The sequence below is a fragment of the Propithecus coquereli genome, unplaced genomic scaffold, assembly GCF_000956105.1.
Source record: "Propithecus coquereli isolate 6110/MARCELLA unplaced genomic scaffold, Pcoq_1.0 Scaffold142, whole genome shotgun sequence".
NCBI classification, from domain to species: Eukaryota; Metazoa; Chordata; class Mammalia; order Primates; family Indriidae; genus Propithecus; species Propithecus coquereli.
Genome location: NW_012138525.1, coordinates 4,039,716 through 4,057,368, shown reverse-complemented (window position 1 = coordinate 4,057,368; position 17,653 = coordinate 4,039,716). Strand labels below are relative to the sequence as shown.

The window sequence follows — 17,653 nt, the reverse complement described above, 5'->3', positions numbered from 1 at the left end:
GAAGCCACCCTGTCCCTGTCCTGTCAGCCTAGTGCTCTTCCCTCTGTGCAAAGCTCATTGTGCTCCCCTGACCCTCCTTCGTATTTAGGACAGTGAGGAAGAAAGGGGGACAGCAAGGAGAACAGCTAGTTAGTGCCATGCTGAGGGGTCATTGTCCAGAAGCAAGTGGAACTTCCCTCTGTGGCTCTTGCCTGTCATCGTGGCTTGGTCCCCTCTGTTTTGCCTCCGTAGGCCATTGAGAAACTGGTTGCCCTTCTCAACACGCTGGACAGGTGGATTGATGAGACTCCTCCGGTGGACCAGCCCTCTCGATTTGGGAACAAGGCCTACAGGACCTGGTATGCCAAACTCGACGAGGTAAGGCTACCACAGGACAGGCCTGGGGGCCGGACTGGCGGGGAGGGTGATTCTGGCACCAGATGAGAAAGGGCCTGCATTGTTTAGAGCTTTCAAACATATCTGAATCACAGGGGGTTTGTTAAAATGCCAATTCTAAATGAGTTTACCCTCTGTCCTAGCCATCTTCTGGAAATTGCTATTGCAGCTGTACAGTCCTCTGCACAAGGCTATTTGTGAAGTCATTGTTTGTATTAGCAACAGGTTGGAAATGTCCCAAGTATTCATCTGTAGGGGATCAATTAAATTAATCCATTCACAACATAGAGTACTATGCAGCTATAAAAAAAGAATAAGGAAGCTGTCTAGGGGACTCAGTGGAAGGGACTTTAACTCATTCTTAGGTTAAAGAAGCATCAGGTGTAGTGATGTAGATCGTAAGCTATCTTTTGCTAAGAAAGAGGGAAAAATATATGTTCATGTTGCGCATGTTTTCATAAAGAAACATCCCTGGAAGAATACATAAAAGGCTAATAAAGCTGAGGTTTCCTTTTGCAGGCAGAGGAGGGTGGGATGGAGTGAGACTTCTCAATGCATGCCTTCTGTAATGTTTTTGTTTTTGCATCTTATGAGGCAATGCCTGTTCAAAGCAAATAGAAAACAAAAATGCAGGATCTCAGGCCACATCCTTAGAAAAGCAGAGTCTGTGGGTCTGGAAGGGCCTGGGAATCCAGATTTTTCAGCGGCTCCCCAGGAATTCTCACGCCGGTTGTCCACAGCTGAGCTTACAGAAACTTGGTTCCTAGTTCCTCCAGCCCAGTGTTTTCACAGAGAGCAGAAGGGAGTACTGAGGACCCAGCAAGGCGCTATCCTAAGAACGGCCTGGGGCTGCTTCTGCACTCTAAGGTGGCATGTGCTCTTGTTTTTTAAAAAGATTTTTATTAAATTATAACTTAAAGCTGATAAATCACAGCTGTACAGCTTGATGGATGTTTTTTTTTTTTTTTTTTTTTTTGAGACAGAGTCTCACTCTTTTGCCCGGGCTAGAGTGCCGTGGCGTCAGCCTAGCTCACAGCAACCTCAAACTCCTGGGCTCAAGCAATCCTTCTGCCTCAGCCTCCCGAGTAGCTGGGACCACAGGCACGTGCCACCATGCCCGGCTAATTTTTTCTACATATATTTTTAGCTGTCCAATTAATTTCTTTCCATTTTTTGGTGGAGACGGGGTCTCACTCTTGCTCAGGCTGGTCTCGAACTCCTGAGCTCAGAACAATCCGCCCACCTCGGCCTCCCAGAGTGCTAGGATTACAGGCGTGAGCCACCGCGCCCGGCCTTCTGCCTGTTTTTGAACTTCATATAAATGTCTAGCTTCCTTTGCTCAGTATTATGTCTGTGTGATTTATCCATGTTGTCATGTGTGGCAGCAGATCTTTTTCTTTGCTGTGTAGTATTCCATTGTGTGAATATACCAGTTTATTCATTCCACTGTGGATGGACATTTCAGTTTCATTTCTCCATTTTGGCTCCTGTGAACAATGCTGCTGTGAACATTCTTGTGTGTGTCTTTTGGTGGACCTATGGCACAAACTCTTGCCGCCCTGGAAGTGTGAAGGAAAATGGCGTCTATGGGGACCATAGCACTGACCTCCTGGCGTCTCCATGGGGCTCCATTGAGTTACCAGATGGGAGAGTTGAATGGCTCCTACTCAGATTTGTCCTGTCTTGCTCCCAGACCCCTGTCCCCTGGAGAAAGGGGCAGCAGATGATAAGCCACGCCGGGGAAGTCTTTCTGTTGTGTAAGAATAAATACTATTCCTCTTCTTTCTTATGGGGCCAGTCAGAACAGGGAGCCAGGCTGGCTTGGCATGGCAGCCTGGGCCCTCAGCCAGATGCTGCCCCTGGGCTCCTGCCCACTGGGATGCTGCCTAATCTGCCACCACTTTGTGTCTCTTGTGTTATCAGGAAGCAGAAAACTTGGTGGCCACAGTGGTCCCCACCCACCTGGCAGCTGCTGTGCCTGAGGTGGCTGTTTACCTAAAGGAGTCTGTGGGGAACTCCACGCGCATTGACTACGGCACAGGTATCTGCTGCTTGGGGGGATCTGCACTTATTTGGCTTCACTGCTTTACCTGGGCTCTGGACAGTCTTGGGGCTCTCTGAACAAGCAAGAGTTTGCCCAGCTCCTGCAGCCTTTTGGGGCCAGCTGGGGTGTGGGGTGGTTGCAGGGGCGGGTGGGGGTGGCATGGGGGGGCAATCGTGTTGGGAGCCCTGATGCTGCAGCTCTAGCATGTCCACCAGGGGTGGGGCTGATGCCACATGCATGGTGCTTGTTTGCACAGAGCTGATTTTGTTTTTGTTTTTGTTTTTTTTTGAGACAGATTCTCTCATGCTCTGTTGCCCCGTGTAGAATGCAATGGTGTCATCATAGTTCACAGCAACCTCAAACCCCTGGGCTCAAGTGATCCTCCTGCCTCAGCCTCCTAAGTAGCTGGGACTACAGGCAGGTGCCACCATGCCTGGCTAATTTTTCTATTTTTAGTAGAGACGGGGGTCTCACTCTTGCTGAGGCTGGTCTTGAACTCCTGAGTTCAAGCGATCCTCCTGTGTTGGCCTCCCAGAGTGCTGGGATTACAGGCATGAGCTACGGCCATGAAAGAACTTTTTTGGTAGCCTCTGTAGCATCATGGCACACCCTCTCCTGACTCCACTTGTTTCTTAGCCACATTCTCTATGCTGTTGAGTTCTTTGGATCCCTGGTCCACGTCAGCCAAGCTGACTTGGAATTTGATGAGGAGTATGTGGTCACATTCAAAGGGAAGTGCTCTCTAGGTCAGGGGGTGGCTTGTATGTCTAAGGAGAATCCCTGCTTTGGTACGGGCCCCCCCCTTCTTTCTGCCCTGAAGCAGGCTAGTGGGGGAGCTGCTGCTGTCTCAGAGCCCTCCCGTTGTGGAGCGTGTAGATCGTGGTCTACAGGAGGGACCCCAGGCCACAGAGGCAGGCTCTGGAGAAGGGCCCTCTTGGACCTGGATCCTGGGGAAGTTTTGTCCTCTGCTTCTCCCTGCTGCTGGGGAACAGGTTTATCAAGTGTTTTGACCTTTGGGGGTGGGGCTTTGACTAAGACCAACAGGGAAAAGATCCCAGAGGGCAGCCTGGCCAGGTCAGCAGGAGGTGGTGCTCCTAGGTACACAAGAGCCCCTGAGTGATAGTTGTTTGGACTCTGACTGGTCATATTTGGAAACCATTGTAGGTGAAGGAAACTGAGCTCACAGGCTTTCCCAGGCCCTGAAGGGATTGTCATTCTGCAGAAATAGGACAGGAAGTTGCTGAAATACTCTCTCCTCACCTCCCTCCAAATATGTTTTTTATGACACCATGAACCATGGAATTCAGTCCAGGTTTCAGTTAATGGGCTCTGTAGTGCTGACCGTTCCTATTTGACATGACTGGGAAGGGATCGAGGGTGCCTTTAGCCCTGTAGTCTGACCATGTTCCCTGCTTAGAAGCCTGCAGTGGCTCCCTATTGCTCTTCAGGTAAAGTCTGAGTGCTTTACTATGGCCATTAAGGCCCATCTGACCTGTAGCCTCATCTCATTATACTTTCTTCCTTGCTCTTGCTGCTCTAGACATACTCGTCCTCTTAGGGATTTTCAAACATATGCAGCCTTTTCTTGCCTCAGGGCCTTTGCACATGCTCTCTCTTCTGGCTAGAATGCATTTCTTGCTCCCTCACCCCCTTTGCCTTGCCATCTCTCATTCATCTTTCAGATTTCAGATTAAATGTTACTTCCTTAGAGGAAACCTTGAATATTTATGTTAAGGTCCCCCTGTGATATCCTCCAGTTATTACCTTATCTTTCTCCTTCAGAGCTAGAATCATAGTAGTGATTGTATATGTAATGTTTGTCGCCCCTGATGGATCATGAACTCTTTGAGTGCAGGGATTTATTTGTTACTATCTCCCTAGTGCCTGACATGGACCTTGCCCACATAATAGGTGCTCAATAAATAGCGTGGAATGCCTGTATGAGTCAAATCTACAAAATAAAATGTCAATGTCTGTTTCAGGAGTCAACAGCCTGGGCCTTTTAGGAGTAGAATAATAGTCCTGGTAGTTCTTGAAAGAGCCTAATATTAGTAGGTCTTTGTGGACTGGGAAGAGGCCCCGTTATCTCCATGTTGTCCCCTTCCTCAGAGGGGCACTTAGCAGTGATTTGGATCCCGGAGACCAAAAACAATCCTAGTCCTTTTTCTGGAAGACCATCAACCTTGACTGTTTTTTCTCCCCCAGGGCATGAAGCAGCCTTTGCTGCTTTCCTCTGCTGTCTGTGCAAGATTGGGGTGCTCCGAGTGGACGACCAAATAGCTATTGTCTTCAAGGTGTTCAATCGGTGAGGGAAAAGAGGATAGGAGGACGGGGAGTGAGGGGGATCTCTTTCCTCCTCAGACTGGGGCCGGGTGCTGGAAGGTTCTCCTGAGTGGCTCACGTTCTCTTGTCCTGTCCTAGTCAAGCTCTGGCTGTGGATGGAGTGTCCAAGACTCCTTTTTCTGACAGGTTTAAATTTACCACCCAGTAAAAACAAGTGAAGGGAATGTCGCATACTGACTGCTAATGTTTACACGGTGTTCACCCTGTGGAGGCACCGTTCTAAGTGCTTTACGCATAACTCATTTAATTCTTACAACAACCCTGTGAAGTAGCAGCTGTTATTTCCATTTCACTGGTGAGGAAACTGAGGCACAGAGAAATCAGCCTCTTCAGTGAGGTCACACAGCTGAACGTAGGCAGTCAGGCTCTGCCTCGCCGCCCCTCACCACCCAAACTCCTGCTGGGCAGCACAGGTGTGTGTCACAGTCACCCGGAGAGTCTCAGAATGTCCATTCCTGGGCCTCTCTCTGGTGGTGCTGATGCAGTAGGCCTGTGGCGGAGCCCAGGATGGGTGTCTAAAGCTGCAGAGGTAACAGAAGCATAACCTTTGATAGAACTGAAGGTCAGAGCCAGAAGGAATCTACGTGGACTCCCGTCAGCTTTCTGACGGGCAAGCCAAGCTTGGAGAAATTCAGGCTCTTGCCCAAGGCCTTACTTCTTCTTATCAGGAGTTGATGGTACTAAAACCCAGGTTTGGAGTCAGTGTTTGTCCCTTTCCTGGGCCAAAAGAAGGCCAAGTGTGGGGGGAAAAATAAAGCAACATTATTTTGAGAGTACCAGCTACAACTTAGGCATGGATGTTTTAATTGAAACCTAGATCATTACAATCTTAAGTGGTTATTTCTGGCCTTCTGGTATTCCAAATGGCAGAGGGTTGAGACTGTCTTTTTACTTGTTGCTACCTTCCCCGTCTTTCCCCACTCTCCTGTGCAGGTACCTTGAGGTTATGCGGAAACTCCAGAAAACATACAGGATGGAGCCAGCCGGCAGCCAGGGAGTGTGGGGCCTGGATGACTTCCAGTTTCTGCCCTTCATCTGGGGCAGTTCGCAGCTGATAGGTATTGGGGAGGGTGTCCATCCCTCTACCCACTGCAGGCTGCATTCTGTGTACCTCCCCCTGCCCCTCCTGCTTTCTCTCTCTCCCGTCCTCCTGCCCAGGGCAGACAGTGACAGCCTGGAAAGCAGGGCATTACACTGGCTATTGATGGAGGCTGTTTGCTGGTGACCTGCTGCTGCAAGCCCGTGTAGCGGGCTGGGGGAGGCGGAGGCAGAGCGCTGCCAAGATAATGGGAAGTGACATGGGCTGGGGCAAGGGCGCTTGCCTGACACATAATGGACTGGTGTGAAATGTGCCCCAGCTCCTGGCAGCAGCTGCAGGGTTCTATGTAGCAAATGAGGGGCTCTTTCGATTCAGTGACCAACGTCATCCACTGTTACTACCGAGCTTTGTGCAGAGGAGCCCGTCAGGGAGATGCCGCTGAGTGCTGGGTGGTGGGCCTGTTTCAGTGACTCGCCCCCGCTCTAGAAACTGTTTTCTAGGCTGTGGGTGGGGTGATCATCTCTATTTTGATTCAGAATGAACTGCCTACAAAGTAATATTCACAAATGACTATTCGTTGAGGACTTGCTCTGTGCCGGGCACTGCTCTAAGTGCCTCAGGTACGTTGCCTCCCCGAATCTTCTTAGTGGCCCTGTGAAGGGTCTTTGCCAGCATCAAGCCAGCACCACTAACACCTGTGCCAGGCACCATGCTGAGTGCTGTGGGCGTGGTGATTGTCACGTGGGCCTCAACAGCCTGGAGGGAGGTACTGTTCTTATCCCCACTGCCCAGGTGAGGAAACCGAGCCATGGTGGGCTGAAGGTCACGCAGCTAGAGAGAGGCAGAGCTGGAGCTCAGCACACCAGGACATGCACACATGCCATTTACTGCTCCTTCGAGGTCAAATGTTGAGAGCACCATGGGCAGAACTGTGGCCTTGGGTGGGGGTTGACTGTGCTGGGCTGGGGTGCCCAGGTGGTGTGAGAGCCTGGGTCTGAACCCCAGGGTCCTTTGCTCTTCCCAGACCACCCGTACCTGGAGCCCAGGCACTTTGTGGATGAGAAGGCCGTGAACGAGAACCACAAGGACTACATGTTCCTGGAGTGTATCCTGTTTATCACTGAGGTGAGGGGCAGGGGGTGAGGGAGAAGCCCATGGCTGCCTCCAGGCTCAGACGAACCAAAGCTGGTGGCTTTAGAGTGGGACGGAGGAGCCAGAGCTGCTGCTCAAAGATGGCCTGGCTGGCACCAGAGTGGGGTATTGAAAAGGAAGCCCCACCGGGTCTCCCCTGAAATGCTCAGCCAGCTTCTGACCCGGATCTCCTCCACCAAACCTGGGGCTCCTACTGAACACCACAGGACTCTTGAGCTGAGGGACTAAGACTCAGTACTAGCTGGACTTGGGGACCGATGCAGCAGGTATGAAAGGGTGGGCAGTGTTGGGGGGGAGGGTCCGCATCTTTCAGGTGGGGCCCACAAGGGTCTGTAGGGCTGTGTGCTTATGAATGTGTTGACTGGAACTGCTGGAGGAGATGGAGCCGACTTCTGGCGTAGACAACTTTCAGCTGAAGGGACACATCTCTCAGTACCTGAAGCCATAGGCCTGAGCAAAGTGCTGGAGGTGAAAACAAGTCGGCCCGTGGTGGCAGTCACTGGGCCGCCAGCCCGCCTGGCCAGGCTCTGTAGCTGGAAGCTCTTGTCTCGCCAAGGCAAGGGTTCCTCTCAGTGGGCCTTGGACCACTTCTGCAAGATCGCCTGGGGAGCAGTTTGTTACAATGCACGTTCCTGGGCCCCACCCAGCTTACTGAATCAGACTCTTAGGAGTCAAGAGCCAGGAGCCTGTATGTAAACACACTTTCTAGGTGACTGCACAGGAAAGGGGACCCGCTGCTCTCAGGCCTCTCTCCTGGGAGGTGTCAGGACTTTCCATCCTCCCTGTCCTGTACCCTCCCTGCCCCTGCCAACTTCCAAAGGGCGCCCTGTCTGGAGCTGGTTCTTGTCTTCCCTCCCCTTCCTGTTGCCTACACGCACATCTGCTGCCTCAGTGATGCCCCTGGCACACCTGTGGACTCCTGCCTGTGGGGGCTGCTCTCCTGGCAGTCTGTTCTAAGCCCCCTGAAGAGGTGGAGTCGCTTGGTTAAGCAGCCTTGGCTCTAAGCTCTTCCTGGTCAGCATTCAGCTCAGGCTTCTGCCAAACTCCAGAGGCCAGAGGGGAATGACACATTTTTTCCAAGTCAGCAAATGGAGCCGGGACTGACGGCTGGGTGGCCACCGCTTCATTCTCAGAGATCTGCTGCCTTCAGCAGTGTAGCAGGCCCAAGGTCGGAAGGACTCGGGGGCAGCCTGGCTCGCTGCCTTGAAAGCCAGTCACATGCTGCTCTCTTCGGAGTGGAATGCGAGGGTCTGCGGAGCCCTGGGAGACGCGAGGATGAGCTGGAGGAGCAGAGTGCAAAGAAGGGGTGCACATTGCACCCTGAGCTTGTGCTGGGGGATAAAAGGCCAGCTGTTTTTCCTCCTGCTGGCAGCTGGCCAGGCCCCTGGGTCCCTGTCAATAATTCTAGCTAGGAGACAGGCTGGGCCTGGCCTAGGGACTCTGGGAATTGAGTCCATGTTGAAACTTTGTATATTTGTTTGTTTGGTTGGTAATTCTGGTGTAAAAAACCCAAAAGCTTGGGCCAGGCGCGGTGACTCACGCCTGTAATCCTAGCACTCTGGGAGGCCGAGGCGGGTGAATTGTTTGAGCTCAGGAGTTCGAGACCAGCCTGAGCAAGGGCGAGACCCCGTCTCTACTAAAAATAGAAAGAAATTAATCGGACAACTAAAAATATGTAGAAAAAATTAGCCGGGCATGGTGGCACATGTCTGTAGTCCCAGCTACTCGGGAGGCTGAGGCAGGAGGATCCCTTGAGCCCAGGAGTTTGAGGTTCCTGTGAGCTAGGCTGACGCCACGGCACTCTAGCCCAGGCAAAAGAGTGAGACTCTGTCTCAAAAAAAAAAAAAAACCCAAAAGCTCTCCCAAAGTTTGGGACCCAGTTCCTCTGCTAGACGAAATCGTAATGTAGCCACTAGGTGGCACTGAAGGCACGTTGAACTCGGAGGAGGTTTTGGTAACATTTAATTAAGGGAGAAGCAGGAACAGGGAGGAAGGGACAGGCGAAGAGTTTTTGGCTGTTCTGCACCTTCTCGGCAAGGCCCACTTTTCAGTTTGGGTCTAGGTTCTTGGGCGTGGTGTTAAACAGTGGATGCTAGGAGGGGCGGTGCCTGGGAGTTGAGGGGGCTGTAGCAAGGGCCGGCTCTGCCTGCTGGCTGGAGGCCCGTGCGTGCGGGTGCTGCTTACAGCACACCTTGTGTAGTTCTCCAGAGCGCCCACACCTTCAGCCCCTAGTTAGTGGATGAGTGGCCTGGCTTGCCTGGGGACCCAGAGGCCCGCGTGGAGCTCTTTGGTCAGGAAGGGGGCGATGTTGCCTCTGGAGACCTGGGAGTCACCGTGGGCCGGTGCAGCAAGCAGATTAAACAGAACACCAAGACTTTGGGAATGGAACCGGGTGCTCCTCCTGGGTCTCACGCCAAGACTGCCCTGGTGGCCCTGGGCCTCCTGGAGGAAGGGCCCACCTTGCAGGGCTTCTGCAGCCTCGGGAAATGCAGCCCTGGTGCCTTTAAGAGCCTAGGGCAGGCAGGAAAAGAATTTCAGTTTCAATCTGGCTTCTAAATTTGGAGTTTTGGGAAGGGAGGGATCAGATTTCAGCTGGAAGGGAAGGAGCTGACAGGAAGGCGCTGTGCAGAGCCTCCCCCTCTCCGCCCATCCCCCCCAGTTACTGACAGAGGAACCATTTACAAAAGGCCGATCCTCTGGGGAGTGGAGAGGCAGGAACGCAGCGTCTGTGAGTAATTTCCTGCTCAATATGGCTGCTCTGACTCACACGATTCCCCTGGGGTCACTGCGGACTGCAGCGAGCTTGCTGCTTCTCGCTCTTTCTCTTCTCCCTTTGTGGCTAGAATGAGCTAATTTTTTTTTTTTTTGTCTTTTCACCCCTGATTCCTTTTTTCCCCTCATCAGTTTTCCTGTCTCAGAGTTACAGAGTCTCCTTCCGAAGGACTTAGGGAGACCTTGGGCCACTGAAGGCCGGGGGGGGCGGGGGCGCAGCCCCTCAAGAGAAGTACCATCCCTGGGTGTTCCACCGATGTGGGCCTAGGGCCACTGGGGCTCTGGAGCACTGGCCTAGCCCTGGCTCTGCCAGTGGGCCTGGAAGGCCTTTTGGGGATCGGTTCTGTGCCCCTGCTGGGCAAGGCTGGCCCGGGAGACAGAGCTGCTGGTTTCCCAGTGTCCATCTGCCTTCCTTGGCCTCAGAGCCCTTGCTGAGCAGGCTGAGCGGCTGCTGCTGCACAAAGCCGACAGGGTGCTCCTGGGTGGTTGCTCACTGGGCCTTGTCCAGAGAGTGAAACTGGATACACAACTCCAATGATCCCCAGCTTCCAGGGCCTGCAGAGAGCTGGAGGGAGCGGGGAGGGCAGACCGAGGGGGAGGGGGTCAGGTGGAGTCTGGTTCTTCGGGAGGTGAGGCCCTATAGGTGAGGCCCTTGTAGGCTGGGGCTTCCTGCTGCCCCTCTGGAGAATAGAGGCTTGGATGATTCTGGGTGAAGGGAGTGGCCCAAAAAAAGCTTCACAGGGACCAGGGTGGGTTTTGGCTCTGTCTGTGCCTTGGGCTCTGGCCTGGCTGCTGGGGAGCCTGGGACCTGGGACGGGACAGGAGGGACGGGATGGAAAGGAGGAGCCTGTTGTCCTGGCTCCTGAGACTTCATTATTGACAGGCTCTTGGGAACTTGGGCCAGGGGAGGGAGATGACAGGGATAAAATGACAGCTTTTTTGACTTCAATCATGAAAGTTTTGTCAGAGTTGTCCTTACTGGAGAAGGAAGAGGCCTGTGCGAGTGGGTCACCAGGCAGTGGGGGGGCCCATGTGCTCCTGAGGGCCTCTACGATTATGATGCCCCCAAATGGAGAGAGAGCACTTCAGGCTGTCCTTCCTCCCTGGAACAGCTCAGGCTCCACTTCCATGCCTCCATGCACAGCTTCTTCTGGAACCTTCCACCCACTCGGGGTCCAAGTCTCTGCTTCCTTGCCAGACTTAGCTTCTTTGCTTTTCAGAGTCTTCCTTCTGCAGCCTGGGGCCCAGGGTGCTGAGCCCTGTTTCCCCTACAATGCTGCCTGCAAGCTGGGGGGGTGTGTTTAGGGGGATTGTGCACTGCTTGGTTAGTAAATACAAATGTGCTGGCCTCATGGTGTCAGAGGGACACACTCAGGCACACAACTTCCCTCTCTCACTGCTGTGGTTTCTGATGTCATGGGAACTTCGCTGGACTTGCTACAGAATTTTTCTCTTCCTTCCTGGCCGGTCAGACTCTGGCCAGAGGAGGGATCCGGAGTGGAGCTGTCCTTGCGCCTGGCTGTGCTCACTGCTGTGGCTGCCGCCCCTTCCCCACCTCCTGTCGGAACTGGGCTGGCTTTCTCCACACACCTTCCTCCTGACTCTGCTGCAGGCACCTGCCTCCCGCCAGCCCCTCTTGTCCCCTTACTGTGCTCTGCCTGCTGCGCAGAGGGTGTCAGATGCCTGGGGTTGGTCATACCCCCTTTGGCCCCCCCCTAGACTGACTGACCCTTTCCTTGGCTCTCCCAGCTCTGCCTGTGGCAGGTGCAGACCAAGTGCCCTGTGTGTGGGGGCGGGGCGGGAGAGGGGTGGCCTGGAGGGGCGGGCGCTGCTGCCTGTTATCTCGGAGGGAGTGAGGCCCTGTGCTCCAGGCACTCTGAGGCTCTCGGGAGTTGTTGGGAGCTGCACCAGGAGCTTGGGTGCAGATCTTAACTTTCCTGCGGCTGCTGGGTTTGGTGGGTGGTAGGAATCAGACCCCTTTTGTTTGGCTGTGGGAGAAAGATGGGTAATGGGGGAATGGGCAAGGGATGCCATTTTCCCAGTGGGCCTTGAATGCCAAGGGGGACCCTTATCTCCGGCACTTACATGTGTCTGTTTGTGTGTGGGCTCCACAGGCAGATGTCTGGCTTGGTCCCTGAGAGAGAGAGAGAGAGGGAGAGAGGGAGAGAGGGAGAGAGAGAGAGTGTGTGTGTGTGTGAGAGTGTGTGAGAGAGAGAGACTTTGTTGCAGGGGAGTGGGAATGAGCTCCCAGGCAGACCTGTCTCCAGCTTGGGGACTCTCTTTTCCAGATGAAGACTGGCCCATTTGCAGAGCACTCTAACCAGCTATGGAACATCAGTGCTGTCCCCTCTTGGTCCAAAGTGAACCAGGGTCTCATCCGCATGTATAAGGCCGAGGTGAGTGGGGCCTTGCCAGCGTTCCCGCCCTGCTGCCACACTTGATTCTGGGGCTGGGGACAAAACAGAAGATGTGGGTCCTGGGGCTCCTGCTTCTCTCTACTCCGCTGTGTCACTCTGGATCTTAGGCCAACCACTCTGACCCTTGGGACCTCAGTCTCCCATCTTGGGGGTGGGCAGGCAGAGAAGCACTGGACTGAGGCCCAGTTGTGTCCTAAAAAGCTCGGAGGCCGTGGCAGGGACTTGCTGCTGTGGGAGTGGGGGGGGCGGAGGGGTCCTCTTCCCACTTGTCAAATGGCTGAGGGCCCGTCTGAGCTCAGGCAGCCTGAATCTGTCTCTCCCATGGCATACTTGGAAAAGGGGCTTATCCTTTGGAGACACCGTGCAGAGTGGGGCTCTCAAACTTTGGTATGTATGATCACTGGGTGGGGTGAGGTCTAGGGGAGGCCAGGAACTCACTTTAGTGACCACTTCAGGTGGTGTTGATGCAAGTGGTCTTCCCTGCTCTCAGATCCTTCCCTGCGGTTTCCTGGAGCTCCCCCTGCTGGGAGACCGCTGCCCTTCTGCTCAGAGGGTGTCTCCTGCTCCCTTCTTGGCACTGTTCTCCCAGCCAAGGAGGTAGTGGCCTTTTTCTCTTGCAAGTAGGGAGGACATGTCACTTCAACCCTGTCCCTTGCAATAGCTCCTCCCACATCTTGAGCAGACTAATCCTGGAACGGCTTGACCTTGGCCAGGGAAGGATCTAGATGTAAAGTTCCTCACCTAGAATGATGGGTTCCCAAAGTCTCTTCTTTTTGCCCTCAGGCTGGCCTTGGCGACTAGCTCATGGTCTCAGATATTGTACTGTGGGCACCCATCTCTTGACTCATGTTCATCCTCCCCTTCTGGGAGGGGGCTGCTCCGGGTCTTCAGTGTACCCAGAGCCTACTCGATCCCATCAGCAGAGGCAGGACCATGGGGAAGGGTGTCAGAGGGCCAGCAGGATCTGGGAGTAGAAGTACTTCCAGTTGGCCTGGCTCCCTCAGTATAGCCCCGAAAGGGTTAACAAGGCTTGAACTGAACAGGCCTGGCCCTCTCCCTTCCGCCCCCTCTCCCTTCTCCCTCCTCCTCCTGCGCCAGGTCTCCTTCCTCTGGACTTCACATCCTGTATTTAGGTTCCAGCCGCATACCTCTCTAATCTGAGAGGACTTTGCTGGGGCTGCAGCTGCTGGTCCTGGGCTTTCCACTCCCAGCCCTCCCCAGCCCGGGGAGCACCTGTGTCTGGTGTCCTGATGCCCCTACCCGTCCCGCAGTGGGTGCTACTGGGGAACTCTGTCATCCTGTTGTGCCCTCCCCACTGCTGGGGGCTGTCTCAGCATCTGAGGGGTACACAGCACCCCTCCAGCCTCCCCCTGACCCCCGACCTTTGTGTGTCAAAGACAGGACTCTCTGGCTGCCTTTTCTGCTTAGAATTTTAAATACTGCCCTTTCTGCGGGTCTCTTAACTTATCTTGACCCAGACCCCTAAGGGCAGGGCGGGAGACCCTGTCCTCTTCTCCTACCTGCCCCATCCAGAGGCAGAAGAACTCCACATGCGAGAGGGTAAGGGAGGAGCACATTAAGATTCAAAATGGAAAATGGCGATGGTGCAGCAGAAACACAAGAACAAAACGGTTGACCATGTAAAAGTTAATAGTATTTCTCTGGTTACTAAACACAGAATGTTGAACACGAGGACAGCGACAAAACTACCACCAATGCAGGGCCAGAAGGAGGATGCTCTAGTAGATAACAAAGTGGCCTTCCCGAAAACGGGAAATTCCAGCTCTGGGTGCTGGAGGGGAAGGGTGGGGGGCAGACTTCTTTGTAGGACAGCGCTGGAACTTGCTGGCTTCTTTGCAATGTTCAGCGCTCACTGATGAGTTACTAGCAAGTAGCCCTTAGTCCTTGGTCCCAGAGAGTCTGTGGGATGGCATGTGGCTTGCTCAGACGTCCAAGGGAAGGGCTTGCTTTTTCAGACCAGTTCTCAGTCCACAGGGGGCACCTTTGAGGCCCGTCAGTCCTGCAGTTCAGAGGGGTTAGCAAGACCTGGGCTGCCAGCCTGAGTTGGCCGCTGGAGGAGAGATGGCCTCCCAGAGCTGGAAGGAAGCCTGACCAGCTTGGCATTAGGTGGCCTCAGGATTTGGGACCGACTCTCTGCATATCCAAGACACCTGTCCCGGCCCTTCTGAACTGAAGCGCAAGTGCTCTCAGGGGGCCTCGTGTGGTGGGCGGTGGGCTCGTCATTCCCAAGGGCCATCGCTAGGCTGCTGCTGCCTTCCAGCAGGGCCTTATCAGGGCTTAGAGAGTCCCTTCTCCCCCTTGAATCACTGGAACCTCCAAGGGCCTATGGTCCCAGCCTCTGGGTTGGGACGTCCACCTGGAAGGTCACTGAGGGACAGGCTGGAGCTGCTGTTCTGCCCAGATATGCAGGTGGGACCTCTGGGGCCAGGGTAGCTGGGCGGCCTTGCTGGGAGAGAGGCCTGGCTGTAGGCTGTCTTCTGCCCTGGAGCCTTAGCCTTCCTGTGCCTCAAGCAGCCTCTTGCCTTTAGCCCCGCTCCTGGTTTCCCTTGTGGCTTGAGGGAAGCTTGTTCTGGGGTCCTGTGGGTGGAGTGGAGAGAACTTCTGCCCCTGCCCCCTCTGGTCTTTGCAGCTTCTCTTGTGTGAGAGCTGGAAGCAGGTTGACCTTTGAACCCTTCTGGAATTCAGGGCCCTGGGGGGGATATTTTACTAACTCCCACCACTTCCTGATGACATAAGCACTATGGCAGCTGCCTTTGCCTCTGGCCTGGCTCTGCTGCTCCTCCTCCAGCCTGAGACTGCCCCCTAGTTGCCTGCTCCCCACTTTCTCTGCCTCAGGCCTGGGATTCTGGCTGTGGCCCCCACTTTGCTCCCTCTCTGAGCTTAGTCCCCCACCCTGTGTGCCTCTCCCTCCTTGGTTCTGCAGCTGGTTTTTGAGGTGAGGGAACCTGGGCCAATCACTGCTCTTCTTTGTCCCTCTAAGTTAGTTGGAGGTCAAGACCACAGCCACAGAGCCAGCCTCTCACCCCTGCTGAGGCCATAAGTTGCCCCACCCCTCCCAGGAGGTGCCCAATACACTCTGGCTGTCACTGTGGCGAAGATGTGGGATGAGGGCCTGTGCCAGCCTGGCAGGTCTGATCTTGTGTGCCCAGAGCCACTGCCCGTGTGGTGGGCTCAGCAGGGCTGGCGCAGGGAGGTTGGGAGCTGGGTTCTGGTGGCCTGCAGACCAGGACAGCTTCCAGCTTCTGTGATAGGCCCTGTCAGTCTCTCCAGAGCCTCCCCTCTGCTAGGGGCCTGGGTCAGCTGGGCTCAGGGAGTTGGGCCACCCCCTGCTCAGCCATCCCCCTGTTCAGCCCCCACCCCCAGGGCTGCTGGGAATTGCTGGGGGGGAGGGAGGACACAGGATGTCAGCTGGTTCTTATTGTCTCACTCCGAAGTGCCAAGATGCCTTTTGCAGTCCAGAGAACTGAAAACTGGAGAAAATAGGCCTCTTCTGGGCCTTGTGTTCAAATGTCCCCACATCGCTTCTCCAGGGCCAGGGCCTGCGCTAGGGAACCCCAAAGATCAGGAGGGTTTTTTCACCTCTGGTCCCCAACTTCCCTCTCTGGGCTCGGTGATGTCACTTGGCTGCCTCTCTTTTTGGCTTCTGCTTTGTGGGGCTGGGTTCTCTCTCTCTCTCTCTTTCATTGTTTGGTGGGTCTGACTGCCTTGGATGGGGGGTGAGGGTGAAGGTGCTGAGTAGGAAACCTTTTCCCCAGAGTTGCTGCTCTGGATGGGCCACCTCCTGGGAACTGCTCTGTCGTCAGCGTCCCTGGTATGGTGCAGCCTCACCACTCTGCTCTCCCCTCCTTCCTCACAGTGCCTGGAGAAGTTCCCTGTGATCCAGCACTTCAAGTTCGGGAGTCTGCTGCCCATCCATCCTGTCACGTCGGGCTAGGAGGGGCCAAGCCACTCAGGCCTCAGTTCCTGGGCCCGCCTTCCCCACCCCAGCCACGGCCCCCTCCCTCCCCCTCCCTCTGTTCTTTCTGTTTGATGAGAGGCTGTTTACTGGGGTGGGGTGGAGAGCGCAGGATTGAGGGGGGCTCGGAGCATAAGGCTGAAGGACCCAAGCTGGGAGAAGTGACCAAAGTGTGGCCAGTTTCCTGACCTCCCCTGTGGTGGCCGGGCAAGAAGACAGGGACTGGGCCCTGTCCTGGCCTCCTCTCCTCCCTTCTCTCCTGATGGTCTCATTTTGAGAGCAGGGGCTGTGCTGCAGCTTGCGGGGAGGGGAAGGTGTCGCCGCTTCCACTGCTTTCCCTTCCCACAGCCGATGCCTTTCCGAGGGTTGCAGCAGTTGGTCCTCTCAGGGCGGGTCAGTTTCCAAGCCATGTCTGGGTGGGTGTCTGTGCAGCTTTAGGGCTGGAGGCGGAGGCTGACGGCCAGCTGTGGGGTGGGGTTGGAAGGAGTGGTGGAGAGGCCTTAGCTGTCCAGGCTTGTGGCCCTCCCAGGCTCCTCCTCACGCTGCCCCCTGGGCCTGAGGGCCCTGTGACCGGAGCAGCTTCCTGGTTTTCTGTTCTCTGCTCCTCGGCTTTGCTGGGTTTCCTGGCCGTAGCCACATATCTTCTCTCTCCTGCCCCCAGCCCAAGAGTAGCCTAGCTATGGAAGCTCCCCTTTGGGTAGGCACTGAGCTCCTGGGAGGGCCTGGCTGATTGCGTGAGGCCTGTCTTTCCAGAGCTTTCCCTGGCAGAGAAGAGGTGGCAGAAACTCAGGGAGGGGCTCAGGCCCATTGTGTCTGGAGGACCTGGATTCCCCTGGGGCGTCGCGCGCCCAGCCCCTCCTGCTGCCTCTGCACTGTGCACTGCTGCAGCTTCACCTGGCCCCTTGGCCCTGCTTCTCTGCTCCCTGGGTGGCAGGCGGCAGTGGGCGGGCCCAGAGGCAGCAGCCTCACTCCCTCGTTCCCACCTCCCCAAGCCTGCCCTTTGCCTGTATGGGATGAGGTACACGACGGCCCCCCAAGCCCAGGCATTGGCTCTAGGATGGGCTGGGCTAGGCAGGGCTGGGCAGGCCACTGAGGGGTGAGGGGCCTGGCAGCAGCATGCTGGTTCCTGGGGTTTCTCTTAGGGGTCCTCCCGCCCAGGCCCTGCTCCACCTCCCCCTCCTGAGTCTCCGTGCGCACACCCTCTGGAAAGGGGGAGCACCAAGAAGCACAGCACAGGGGCTTGACCTGGGATTGGGCTGACGGTCTGGGCTGAGGCTAGGACAGGAGCCACAAGAGTCACAGGCATAGCTTCCCAGGAGAGGCCTAGCGCCTGCCTTCCTCCCAGGACCAGACCACTGCCTTCCTGGCCCTCCCATGCCCCCAGCCCCTTGCGCCTTCATTGCTGTTTGGATTAAAGCCTCTGTTTTGCACCTGTCACCTGTGTGAGGTGTGTCTTTTCATGCCACATGTTTGTCCCATTTCTGCATGACCTTTTGACCCCCATGAGGTCCCTTTTCCTTGGGCCACAGGGTCTA

The 17,653-nt window shown here is 55.2% G+C and overlaps 1 protein-coding gene across 2 annotated transcripts in view; it reads left to right on the top strand.

Moving 5' to 3' along the window:
- Window positions 1–16,534, top strand: part of PPP2R4 (protein phosphatase 2A activator, regulatory subunit 4) — a 28,868-nt gene extending 12,334 nt beyond the window's left edge. Inside the window, exons 4-10 of one of the 2 annotated variants that reach the window (XM_012639786.1) lie at window positions 232–357; window positions 2,299–2,416; window positions 4,625–4,724; window positions 5,696–5,820; window positions 6,826–6,926; window positions 12,014–12,121; window positions 16,020–16,534. In XM_012639786.1, coding sequence (XP_012495240.1) covers window positions 232–357; window positions 2,299–2,416; window positions 4,625–4,724; window positions 5,696–5,820; window positions 6,826–6,926; window positions 12,014–12,121; window positions 16,020–16,097 — 756 coding nt within the window. In that variant the 3' untranslated portion in view covers window positions 16,098–16,534. The remainder of the gene's footprint in view (window positions 1–231; window positions 358–2,298; window positions 2,417–4,624; window positions 4,725–5,695; window positions 5,821–6,825; window positions 6,927–12,013; window positions 12,122–16,019) is intronic. The other variant, XM_012639787.1, reaches the window with a different exon arrangement.
- Window positions 16,535–17,653: the final 1,119 nt, after the last annotated feature.